General features: G+C 39.5%; 1 protein-coding gene and 1 long non-coding RNA gene across 4 annotated transcripts in view; one reads left to right on the top strand and one right to left on the bottom strand.

Annotated features, from left to right (window-relative positions):
• Nucleotides 1–2,685: 2,685 nt before the first annotated feature.
• GABRA5 (gamma-aminobutyric acid type A receptor subunit alpha5) overlaps nt 2,686–13,526 on the bottom strand; it is an 81,490-nt gene continuing 70,649 nt past the window's right edge. For all 3 annotated transcript variants that reach the window (XM_034431370.3, XM_034431369.3, XM_034431371.3), the window contains exons 8-10: nt 10,585–10,737; nt 7,625–7,836; nt 2,686–6,676 (exon numbers count right to left, since the gene is read on the bottom strand). In XM_034431370.3, coding sequence (XP_034287261.1) covers nt 6,377–6,676; nt 7,625–7,836; nt 10,585–10,737 — 665 coding nt within the window. In that variant the 3' untranslated portion in view covers nt 2,686–6,376. The remainder of the gene's footprint in view (nt 6,677–7,624; nt 7,837–10,584; nt 10,738–13,526) is intronic.
• On the top strand, nt 3,469–8,896 carry LOC148113523 (uncharacterized). The gene is made up of 2 exons (XR_015734529.1): nt 3,469–6,597; nt 7,993–8,896. It is a non-coding gene; the product is annotated as an uncharacterized LOC148113523 (long non-coding RNA).

Raw genomic sequence — 13,526 nt, forward strand, 5'->3', positions numbered from 1 at the left:
TAATTATATTTTTGTAAGTCACCTGGAGCTCTTGAGAGTATATGGATAAATAAGTAAGACAAAATTGTGGGCTATTCCTTAAGGCTTTTATATAACAGAATGAAGTCTAGGAAGTGAGTGTTTGGGCTACGAGTCAAACTCAGTAAATATCCATGACTGCTTTAATTAAGCCTCAGATTGACTAAAACAATATTTGAAGTCCTGAGGTCACTTATGAGAACGCTACTGGTTTTTCAACAGCTATGAAAACTTTGTATCAAGACCATGACAAAGTCAGCTTCAATGTTCTTTCATTCTTGCTAATGAATGGTTTTTAAAATGGCCATGTGGTTGTGTGAGTACTAATTAGTGGATCTGATTTCTTGCTTGCTACTTTGACTTTTGCTTTCCTTAACAGAATCCCTCCAAAAACCCAAACATGTTTGATCATTTAGATCCAGTCACTAATTTCCAATGATGCACAAAATGCTGGAGAATTTAGTTATTTCTGTTCTTGACATCTGAAGGATGTGGATTATATAAATTTATTCAGGTTTAGCTATCGTTCTGTCAAATTTTGTCCCCTTAGTAAGCATTTTATGCTGGAAACTAGATGGGAGAGGGTGAGTACCTCCATGCCAGAGTGAGATAGGACCTAGTGGCATTGTTTGGTCTTTCTCGAAAGGAACATTTTGACACTTAGTTCTGGGAGGCACCTATTCTGCACAATTACCATTAGCCTATGGCAACCCTCAGAGGGATTGATAACACTTCCTGTGTTATTTAAATATGTATGAAGCTGTTGGCGAATCTGTTCAACATTTTGACATTGAGTATTGTAAGATCCAAGGCAAGTATTCTAATTCTAAACCCGTATCTGATGCTGATGAGGACAAAATGTAGATAGGGGGAATAAGGATTTCATCTGTATTGGAAGGCATTTTGAAAAAGTCAGGTACACAGCTAAGGTAACTCTTCTTTAGCCCTTAATTCAGTAGTTCAGATTTTAGTGGTTGCCTAGAATATAATTTACACAAGTAAGAATGATATGTTATTAGATGACATTATTTTACTGACTGGAATAAATTGCCAGTTTGCACCTATAACATCTTATATAGCTTGAAGCCAGGATAATTTAAAGGCTGTATTCTCTATTTAAGTTAACTGGTACTTTTAAGTTCTTAAAAAAATTTTGGTCTCATCTTCTGCATTCCCAGGGAACTGTTTAATGGGAATCTATGCTAGTTTCCCTAGAAGTTGCTCCCAGTCTTTGGAAATGTTTAGTCCGGAGGTCTTCTTAATTCTTTCTCTTCTCCTCTTGCTGGCAGGTTGACCTTTGGGATTTAAATAGGCTACTGCTGAGTTGATAGGTGCTACTTCTTTTTTCTTTTTCTTTTGACGACCCTGTAATCTCTTGCATCTAGATGGAATTAGCATGACAGACTAGAACTGAGAGTTTATTGGTCAGATGCCCTTCCTGACACCTATGCAGAGTTTGCTTTGCACCGAGAAATATCTGCCGCCACCTAGGATCAAACTTACAGCCTCCTGATTATGAGGTGAGAGCTCCACCTCTAGGCTACCATGACACTATTTTGTGCTACTTCTTTTATAATTAATAAAAAATAATTTTTATTATTATTTTATATTTTTATTAAGGGGATATGGTGGCCTAGTGGTTAAGATGCTGGGCTGTCAACTAGAAGGTGAGCAGTTCAAGACCGAAATACTGCATGATGGGGTCAGCTTCCATTCTTGCTCCAGTTGCTACCAACTAAGCAGTTTGAAAGCAGGCAAATACAAGTAGATACCACTTTGGTGGGAAGAGTTAGGGTTAGGTGTACAGCATTCTGTTAGGTGTACAGCATAGTCATGTTGGCCACATGATCACAGAAGCATCTTTGGACAAGGGTGGCTCCCTCAGCTAGGAAATAGAGATGAGCAATGCACCCTACAGTCGGACATGATTGGATAGTGAAAACCTTTACCTTTTTTAAACCTTTGACTTCTTTTATTAGGTAGAATTGCAATGAAATTTCAAACAGACTACTTTGTTTTTGATTTTGATTTATATTGTATTTGGCTATCTCAAGTAAGTTAATAAGTAAATAAATCCAGAAGACTACTCTCTTCCTGTCCTTTTATTGGCCTACTCTCTTCCTGTCCTTTTATTGGCCAGATAATTTAGCTATTGTACTAGGATATTAGGGGTATGTAAGTGATGTAAAATGTAAGTGATCATCATAATCTTTTAACGACCCTATAATCTTGTGCAGGGTGGAGTCTGAACAACTGAATGGAGCAAGCAGAGTGTTTAATGGCCAAATGCCCTTCCTGTTGCCAATGCATACATGTAAGCGATCAACTGAATCATAATCCAATGTGCAAAAGAAGAAAGAGGGACCTGTTTGCTTCTGATAACCAAAGTATCACTACCTAGCACAAGGTGGTATCAACAGGCTTGGTGAAATACACTACCAGAACTTCCTGAAGTAAAATAAACTTGGGGTAGGAGTGAAAAGATCTCCAAAACTGCACAGGGAGTGAAAAGACCTACAAACTGAATTAAGAGTATTCAGTTCCCATGAATGGACTATTGAAAAGAAATGGAAAACCAGACCTGAATATTTTACTTTATAACAGTTGTGGTAGGTCCTAATTGTTCCCCTCACAAACAAACTTGGGAAAAGATGACATTAAACAGACTTTTTCTTTCTTTTCTTTTCTTTTTTTAATTTAAACAGTAAGATAAAATTACAAAAGCTTCTGAAGCAATGTCTCTATGCAGGGGAAAAAAAAAAACAACCCATTGAAGTAAACTCAAATTACATACGCAGCCTGGTACTAGGCATAGTTACACAAAAATACATGTTGTGTTGTGTTCTCTTCCAACTCAGTGTACATAGGACTGCAGCTTTCCAAAGTAATCTCCACATTTTCTCAGAAGTCCTATGGATCTCAGTGGGAATTAATCCCAGATACACATGCGTAAGACTGCATGTTAATCATTCACAAACAAAGCAAACAACATTGGAAATATAAGTTATCCAAAAGGCATGGTACCAAACCAAATACTGGTGAAGTTGATTGAAAGAATTTTGTAACGGAACGTCATTTCTTTGTCTTTATTATAGTAGAAATATTGTAGAATGATTTTGTCTGAACACTAGAGGGAAATGTTCTAAAAATGTTTATGTTTTTCTTATAAAAATGAAGAATTAAACTGGGTATTGTTCTAGTCTACTTTTAAAATGTAATCTCATGCAATATATGACTGTTTAGGAGCAATGATGATTAAGAAGCCAGGAAGCAGCTTAAATTTGAATCAAAGTTTGTATTTCCCTGAAAGGTAAAATTCCTCATTTTCCTAATGGGTTTGTAGGTAATGGCCTTAAAATTCAAGTAATCAGTGAACAGAGTCTTAGCAAGTGCATTTTAAAACAGCTCCATGGATATCAAAATGCCTGTTTTCACAGTGACTGACAGCCTGGGACAATGGCATCAATGAAAGATGTTCCACCCTGCCAAGTGTCACTGAAATGCAGTAAAAGGCAAAAAAAAATTGTGGTCCATGCACATTTTGTTATGATGAAGTCTATTGTCTTTGTGTGTGTATACGTGCGCACACACATACACACATGTGCCTTTGAATCTGAAATTGATTCCTGGTAACTGCCTGGACAAGTCCCTGCAGTTTTCTTGGAAAGATTTTGGAAGTGGTTCGCCATTGCCTGTTTCTTAGGGCTGAGAGAGAGAGACTGGCCCAGAGTCACCAATCAGCTTCTTGCCCAAGGCAAGACTAAACTCACAGCCTCTTGGTTTCTAGCCAAGTAGTGTCTTAAACTCTACACCAAATTGTCCTCCCACTGTCATGGCAAGGTGGGCAATATATTTGTTCTCTGCATGATTTATTTCCAACACACTATCAGGGTAAAACAATTTTAATTTTTTGCTTTACATTTTAGTGTACCTCTATGCAGAGATCTAACAATTTAGGCAATCCTAACTGATATATAGTTTGTATAGCACATATATTTTTTATCCTTCATGCAGGAAAATCAAACTTTTAGAAACTGTCAAGGCTTTAATGAGCTATGATTTTGTTCTTATGTGCTAGTAAGATTCAGACTCTGTGGGTAATTTTGGTAGATTGGTAAATTGGTAAACTGGTTCAACATTGTTCTAATTCATGCTGTTTTGTATTCATTTTTAAAACTGCTTTATAATTTGGGATGAGGCGAATTATACCAAGTTAAATAAATAAATCTTCCTTTGTGTGCCAGACTTTGAAAGCGTAGTACATCTGTAAATTTCAATTCAACTCAGAATAGAATTGGAAGGGACCTTGGAGGTCTTCTCATCCAATCCCTTGCTCAAGCAGCAGACCCTATACCGAGCAGACTATATACCATTTCAGACAAGTGGCTGTTAAGGCTCTTCTTAAAAACCTCCAGTGATAAAGCACCCACAACATCTGAAGGTAAGCAATTTCACTGGTTAATTGTTCTTACTGTTAGGATATTTCTCCTTAATTCCAGTTGCTTCTCTCCTTGATTAGTTTCCATCCGTTGCTTCTTGTCCTGCCCTCTGGTGCTTTGGAAAGTAAGTTGACCCCCTCTTCTTTGTGGCAGCTCCTCAAATACTGGAATATGGCAGTCCCACAAATACAGTATTCTTTCAATCCTTCTTTTCTCTAGACTAGCCATACCCAAAGTTCTAGGTAGTCAACGGGGGTTCTGCAGTTGCTCTTCTTGTGGCCTGCTACAATGCAAGTAGTATCATTGGAGTAACCTTTTATCATCATTGGACTGATTAACAGTTTTATATTAATTTTTCATACCGACCGTGGCATGTTGCACTTTTGGAAGGGTGCTATAATATGACTATTAACAGAAAAAAGAGAAGCAATTTGTAGGTAGGCCAAATAAATAATATCATAAATATACTGGAAATAATACCATTTCATTGCAAGCATCCCATAGTCAAATGAAGTGGCTAAATCTGCTAAATTACACATGACTAACCTCTGTTATGGTCACTATTGTGGCTTTTTGTAAAACCTGAGATGGCCTAGAATGGGTAGCCATGGGGCAGTTGTTAAGATTCTCAGAATGGCAAAGAAAGAATTGTGAAAATGGGTGAATCGAGAGTGGTGTCTGGAGAAGGCAACCACAGTGTTATTGCCAGGACTGGCCTTATCATAGAAGTGAAGGAGTCTGCTTGAACTAACTGGTCCAGGTGGGCAGATGGGAGAGTAGCTTGCAGTGTCTTTACCTTGCATTTCAGGCACAACAGTGCATTTAGGCCACTACTGTTTCGAAGTCCTAGGTTCTGGAGCTACCTGAGCCTTTTGAGACTATGAAGCCACTAAGGAGGGACCACTTGATTTGCAGAAAGTAACTCAGTTCAAATGCCAAGTCATGGACCAGAATCAAGAGAATGTGGCTGATATACCGATACAAAGCGCTACACCTGGTTCAACAAAACTGCACAAGTTTTACAATGCAAAGAAAAGAAGGGCCAGTCCCTGTACACTGCTGAATATTATGCATTCTTTGACATTATCTAGAAAAGTCTTACCCATGGCAGTCATCACAGGGTTCAAGGTCCCCTATGATATGTATGTCACGGGCACCAGTAATATTTAGCAGTTCTCATCAGTATTAAGTGTTAGACAGTTTTACACACCGAGCACTGCTACCACGTATCAAAGCTGAGGACAGATAATAGGTTGGAAAATTAGTCCAGTTTTCAGAGATTTGTATTTCAAAGTGTAGATGGCCTTCATAAAAAAATGCTGCATTCAGAGCAGTAATGTTTGTTCCACACATCCAAGTTATCAGGGAAGGAGTGTAGACTTCAGTGGTCTGCCAAAAGTTGCTTGTGGGCATGTGCTCTTAAGAGGTGCTATTAATCCACTTCATGTGTATTCAGCATGACTATGAGCTAGAGTGTTCCAGCATGGACAAACTCTGAAACAGCTTGTAAGAATACCTCTGCAGGTTGCAAAGTTCACAGTCCCACTATCTGCATGAATGTACATTCGAAATATAAAAAAATGGCAGATATGCTATATGCCCAAACAGTTTAAAAAATATACCCTATTTCATTTGTAAACTATCAATGCAGGATACCCAGCAGCATAGAAACCATGTTCCAAGTCTTCTGTTGTCCTAAAAAGATTAGTGTCTGCTGCCATTTATGTAATTGTCACAAACATCTGAGGTTACATGTAGAAATAATCAAGGCAAGAATAATTTTGTACATATTGTTAAACATGCAAAAACTTCCTGAAGAATATTGCCCAAAGGTCAAAAATCTTTTGGAACCTCAAATTCTCCTTGGTAGCATTTGTTTTTGCAAGTATGGCTAACACTTGATTTGGAAGTCCGTCCATTTATTTTGGAGAAGCAGCACCTTTAATAACAGGTTCCCTGTTCAAATATGTGGCCCAATAAACTAAATTGAATGTTCCAAACAAGACGGGGAAAACTATTCGGGACATTTTGTCAATCTTACTGATGCTGTTATACGTCTTTTTGTTTTCAGCTGGTTTCTCAATGGGTATGGCTGGAGAAGAAACAGAGTTGGAGATGACTGAAGGGGTGGAGTCCTTTGGTATGTTTAATGTGGGCGTCATCTTTCCAGCAGCATAGCTGTTGATGGCTTTATTTGCCATTAATTCACGTTCTTTTTTCTGAAACACACACACACAACAACATCAACAACATTGGAAAACTGTAATTTTTTTTTTTAAAAAAGAGATGCTTGAGTCATTAAAAATGCATTTTATACAGAGTCCCTACAATCTCTGGTTATACTATGTATAATAAAATATTCATTGGATTCTTATCATTGTCATTTACAGCATCCTAGTTTATTAAATGGGTAAGTGTTTTCCCATTCTGCAAGCATGATGTGGCACAGCCTTTAAGAATGGTTTCATAAAGACATTGTTTTTACATGGAGTAGTAGTGACGGAAGTATCACCATTCTGGTTACATCTAAAGGAGGTTCCTAATACAGGGTTAAATTCTTTTTGAGAATGGCTTATCAGGTTGGGGGTGAAAGATTTATCGTAACATTTAAACCCAGAAAGAATAAAGAAAGTTCTTTCTTATCATCCATTAAGCGTGGAACCTTTTTTCAGAGCATCTGTTATGCTACTTCAGCTTCCATTGCTTTTATTAAACATTTGGATTGAGTCTCTTAGTCCTCAACTTCATATGAAACAAAGTCTAACAACATATGAATGCTTTTATTTATATTATTCTCCTAACTTCACTTTTCCCTTTCTTTTGTCCTCCTGCTCTTTCTTTCCCCAGGATTGTTTGTGCCTACCATAAAATCCTTTATGGACTTTTCTTGCTTCTGTATGGCCTGTTTTGTTTTGACTTTTTACTTCTCATGGTTTATGCTATATATGTAAATATACATCTGTCACTAGTGGCCAAAGAATTATGGAAGCATTAAGTGTAGCAGATATGAGGACAACTCATAATCGAGAAACGGGCAGTAGAAGAATGTAAATATCCAAACAGATTATGGAGAAAAAAAAAATCCAATAGGAAGTCTAGAATAGTTGTGACACCCCCCCCCCCTTGATATTTATTAATTTACTTCTTCAAGGAGTTGTAATAGCCACCTTCTTTTTTGCAGCCTCCAAAGCTTTTTTGCCATCCCAGGCCCAGCTTCTTTTGGTAAAATAGTTGACCGTGGCAAATTCAATCAGGGCAGAAAAGACAAAGGCATAGCATACAGCGATAAACCAATCCATCGCAGTAGCATAAGCCACTTTGGGTAGAGAGTTTCGGGCACTGATGCTTAAGGTCGTCATTGTAAGAACTGTAGTCACACCTTTAAAAAAGAGAGAGAGAGAGAAAGAAAAAGATATAAGTTACCTAAAATGTATTTATTTATTATTTATTTAGCGATGTTAAATCAGTCAGGAGACTATAATGGTAATACAGCCTTGATAGTACAGTGGTTTAATGCACCCTGTTATTAACACAGCTGCCTGCAATTTCTGCTGGTTCGAATCTCTCCAAGGCTCAAGGTTGACTCAGCCTTCCATCCTTTCTAAGGTAGGTGAAATGAGGACCTAGTTTGTGGGGGCAATAAACTGACTTTGTTTAAATATACAAAAGTATGAAGGCTATTGCTTAACGCATTGTAAGCTGCCCTGAGTCTCCGGAGAAGGGCGGCATATAAATCAAAATTAAAAAAAAAATACAAAGTAGTAGTTTGGCTGCCTAACTAATAAGTAGCTCTGTTTGGTTCACGTGCTTTCCAAAGTGCACCACACTCTGCACAAGAAAGAAAGAAAGAAGCTTTCCTGCAGTGTTATCCAGGACCTTCTCCCTCCACTGAAGCCACAAACAGGCATCACAACTGGGAAGATCCAGAGCCGGTGGGATTCTAACGGTCTGCATGAAGCGCCGGCTTGCCTTCCCACTGAAGTGGTAGCCTATTTATCTACTCACATAGAACATTCTTTCAAATTGCTAGGTGGGCAGAAGCTGGGGTGAGTAATGGGAGCTCACCCCACCACGAGTGCTAGGACTTGAACCACTAGAGTAAAGACCATCTCCAGTGTCATTAAGCCACTAAACCACCATGCCTCACTGTTACCTAAAATGTGTAATATGTAATTTTTTTTCAGATGGGTCACCTTCAAAGTGAATTTGTAGATCACATAGGGGGTCTACCTTGAAGGACAGTGGAAAGATCCACTATCAAGACAACAAACATGATTTAAGTCAATTCCAAGAAACTAAGTTGAGAAACCCCCTCAGACAGACCTGTCTCTAATAAACATGAAGATAAAGCAAAGGAGGAGAGAAGCATACTCAGACTTGCAAGATTCTGTTACTGTACTATTACTATACTGTAATAAAAATAACTTTAGGTGTGCACACTGTCTGTTTCTTAATCTGTTGTATCCTGTAGGGTAGACAGAATGCTTGCTATTACATACTAACCTATCCCAGGCTTGCTTAAAGTATCCTAGCAGGGGCACTGTACTGCATCTAAACAGTCCCTACTCACAGTCACTCATGCCCTAGTCACTTCCCATTTGACTATTGCAACACGCCTTTGAAGAGCATCCGGAAACTCCAGTTGGTGCAAAATGCAGTGGCCCACATGGTTTTGTGCAGACCCTGGTGTGCACATGTATCACCTCTCCTGCGGGAGCTGCATTGGTTGCCGATTTGCTTCCGGGTGCAATTCAAGATGCTGGTTGTCACCTTTAAAGCCCTTCATGGCTTGGAACCAGGTTATCTGAGGGACCGTCTCTTGCTGGTCACATCTACCTGACCCATCAGAGCAAGGAGTCAGGGAATGTTATGGGTCCCATCCCTGACAGAGATACACCTGGTGGGACCCAGAAGAAGGGCCTTCTCCATGGTGGCTCCCTCTCTCTGGAACATCATTCCCCCAAAGATTAGAATGGCCCCCACTCTAATATTTTCCAGAAGACGCTGAAGACCTTCTTCTGCCAGTGGACCTGGGGAATCCAGAGTGGGATGGAGCCCATTAAATGGCTCGTGTGATCTGCTGTCGTTGGGGTGGGGTGGGAGGTGATTTTGTTATATTGTACTATATTAATTTATTTGATTCTTTTTGTTGGTTTTTATTGTTTTAAATGTGGTCTTTTATTCTGTAAGCCGCCTCAAGTCGCCATGGGTGAATAGGCGGCAATATAAATTCAATTAATTAATTAATTAATAGATGCCATCACATGGGAAAAAGAAGCTGGAAATTCTGCCATGTGCTCCAATACAACTGGCACTTACTTGGAAAAGACTGACCCAGGTGATCTGTAGACAGTTAATTGGACAAAAGAGACTACAGAGAAGGAGAGAAGGTTACCTTGCATAACTGAATGTTGCCTTATTACTTCCGTAATGATATGTGGGAATGACCTTGGGAGAGTGGGCCCAGAGACACACATAGGGAACAGTCAGATAAGAGACAGCATAGACCTCAGCTGGATAATGGGGGGGGAGACTCAGAAGAGACCCTCCCTAATCTCTCGGGTGTAAAGAAATGGGAGAAGAATTCTACTTTCAGACTTATAAAATTCTGTTAAGGTAGCCTTACAATAAAGTAGAATTAGCTCATCTGGTTGTGTTTCTTATCTGCCGTCTGCTGACAGTTCTGATTGTTGAATTGTATACCTGGAATTTGGTCTTACTGGTAGCTAGGTTTCTCAAGTAACCATCATCGGACCACAAACTAATTGATATACATTATCCTTCTACTGGCTCTGTAGTAATACTCAATTCTATTCTATTCTGCAACACCTACGTTGTTCTAGGCTTCAATTTTTCTATGGAGAAAAAGAAAAGCAGGTAAAGTACTGGACATGAATTGATTCACACTATCTAGAGTTACTTTTCCTTTTGTATCTTCCTTGGAGGGGGAAGAAGAAAGAAGTGATAAAATGCTTGGATTGGGTAGAGGTGCAGAGGGAATTTACTGACAGGAAGAATTAAGCATTGCCTCTTTCTTGAGAGATTCCCCCTGCATTCTGTTGCAAAGGAAATTACATTTGGAAATCCCAGAATAAAGGATCTTTTAAGGATGAAGGAGAGTACTTACCAAAGACTGTTCGAGCAGGGACAGATTCTCTGTTTAACCAAAATGATACTTGTGATAAGATTACTGTCATAATGCAGGGAAGGTAAGTCTGGATGACAAAATAACCAATCTTCCTTTTCAGATGAAAATGCGCCCTCATTATCGTGTATTCCCCTAGGTAGAAAAAAATAAAGATGTATCTTAGCAAGAAAAAAAACAGAATTATGAACTCTTCCATTTAAGTAGCTATTCCACAAGCCACTTCAGCAGTCCTAGAATACCCAAACAGAATGTTGATTTGAGGATGCTAATCATCAGTCACTAAGCTGCATGCTAGCAAATGGCTGGGGACTGGAGATTGATTCACAAGATCCGTTTTTCTTCTCCCAAAAGGTAAACCTCCATACCTGATCTTATTGCTAAGCCTTGAGATCACAGACCTTGTATCCAAGCTTCATAAATAATCCAGAGCAGAGGCTCTGACTTGCTACTTGCACATTTGTCAACAAGAACACTGACTTCTGTAACCTTTGCCAGCCTGCATGTTACAGTCCACTGCTGAGGCTGCGGGAAAGGCTTTCACGAAAGAGCTTCTTCATTAAAAGAAGATGCCATACGGATTCTTTATGATGGAAGACAACACAGCTCATGGAGAGTCTAGCACATTCCTAGCAGCAAGCCAATCAGCACTGCCAGGGTCTCTCTGCATGGGGCAGAAGTTCATTGTGTTAGTGACACTACATGTTGAGACTCCCCATAGGAGGTACTGCCCCAAGAAATCATTTCAAGAAACATGACGATTCCAGGGAAAGGCTCTTTCTCTTATAATTGTATAGCCGCATGGAATGCAGGTGGCTGTTGTGAACCAGAGCTAAAGGAACCGGTGCTATTTAGAAACTTGTTCTCTTGTGCAAGTTCTGGAAGACCAGATTAATCCCATTTTTTTAAATCTACATCCAACAGAGGCAAGGACAGGCAATGATTTATTAAAACTGGGCAAATATTTTAAAAGAATGCCATGCAATGCAGGAGGAAGAAAATGAAAAAAAAAATCTCTTGTGTAAATATTATTTTGCACACAAGAGAAATCTTTGGTGGATCAGCAATCTCTTGGGCTTCAACCACCGCTTCCCAGCCAGCTGTGAGATTATGTTCCTCCATGGCTGCTATTGCTTTGGCTGCTGGAGAAAGTGGAACTTGATAAGTTTTTTCCCCCAAAAAACTATTGTGTCTCTCCATGTATTCACTGTATAAATGCTGTAAAAATAAGGCAATGGGCTTCAGATTTGGTTTCGGCCTTTTGGTAAGGTTTCCTTGCCTTAGTTGTATCCATCAAAACTACCCATGGTATAATAGGCTGGGAGAATAACCTTGGGAGACTGGATGAAGAACTGCTGCCTAATGGTCTGATAACAGAATAACAGAGTTGGAAGGGACTTTGGAGATCTTCTAGTCCAACCCCCTGTTTAGGCAGGAAACCCTACACCACTTCAGACAAATGGTTATCCAAAATCTTCTTAAAAACTTCCAGTGTTGGAGCATTCACAACTTCTGGAGGCAAGTTGTTCCACTGATAAATTGTTCAAACTGTCAGGAAATTTCTCCTTAGTTCTAGGTTGCTTCTTTCCTTGATGATAAAAAAGACCAACCCAAAGGAGGGGGGTGAAGTGGACAAAGTATTTCAGGGGCTGGAGAGTAAAAGTAGGAGAGAAGGGGAGTGCTTTCAAGCTAGCAGTAGCAATAGCACTTAGTCTTATATACTGCTTCCCAGTGCTTTACAACCCTTTCTAAGCGGTTTACAAAGTCAGCAAATTGCCCTCAACAATCTGGGTTCTCAGATTCGGTTACTGTAACCTTATAATAAATGTATTAGTCACTTACGGTTTTGGATCCTGTCTGCATTATTGCATCACAAAGAGCTGACATAATGGAAAGGAAGGGTGAGCAGGGTCATAGTGGTTGTAGTACGAGAGTTGGTTGCAGTCATTCAACATGTTGCATGTTGATGATTGATTGACACCAAGTCTGTTTTTCTACACAGTCTGTTTTTGTACAACTGAGGCAGGGGTGAAATGTAAAATTTGTTACTACCGGTTCTGTGGGCGTGGCTTGGTGGTGGTGGGGTAATGTGACTGGGTGGACGTGGCCAACTTTTTTTTTTAACTTTTCAAAGCATTTTTTCTAATGCTTTGAAAAACCTCTGACGATCAGGCAACTCAGCTGGGATCATCAGAGACTTTTCAAAGCATTTTTAAAATCACCTCTTCAGCCAAGAGGTTGCAGGAAAAAATGCTTTGAAAAGCCTCTGACAATCCCAGCTTAGCTGCGCGATCATCAGAGGCTTTTTTTTTTTACTTTTAAAAGCATTTTTTCATCAGAAGAGGTTGTAGAAAAAATGCTTTTAAACGTTAAAAAAAAAGCCTCTGATGATCCTGTGGCTGAGCTGGGCATGGTGGGGGGAGGGGGGCAGCGATTTTTGCTATTGGTTCTCCGAACCACCCACTGCCATCGCTACCGGTCCGAACCGGGAGCATTTCACTCCTGAACTGAGGTACAAAAGCACTCTCACAGCCCCAAAAGCAGCATCAGTACCTACTTCATTAGATGATGGCAGCTTATACTTAACATGGTAAGACAATGCTATGAAGACCACACTTTACATACTAACATACTTTCAACCTGCCTTGAGGATGAGAGAAAGCAAATTTTCACGTCTGCTCAAATGAACCCTTTATTAAAAGGATTAAATTATTAAAGCAGCCCCTTTGGTTTGCATGTAGAGACAGCTGGAAGCAGCAACATGCAAGTTTGGAGCAAAGAGGCAGTTGCTGTAATGATCTTTATAGTGCTTTGTGTTTTGTGAAGCGTTTCTTTAAAAGCACTTGCACAGCCCTACAATTTACTGTATAGAATGGACATCATATTCCCAAACACACAAAGATTATTTAAACTCAAAGTGGCAC

Source organism: Pantherophis guttatus, chromosome 5, assembly GCF_059756535.1.
Source record: "Pantherophis guttatus breed Tessera chromosome 5, ASM5975653v1, whole genome shotgun sequence".
Lineage (NCBI taxonomy): Eukaryota > Metazoa > Chordata > Lepidosauria > Squamata > Colubridae > Pantherophis > Pantherophis guttatus.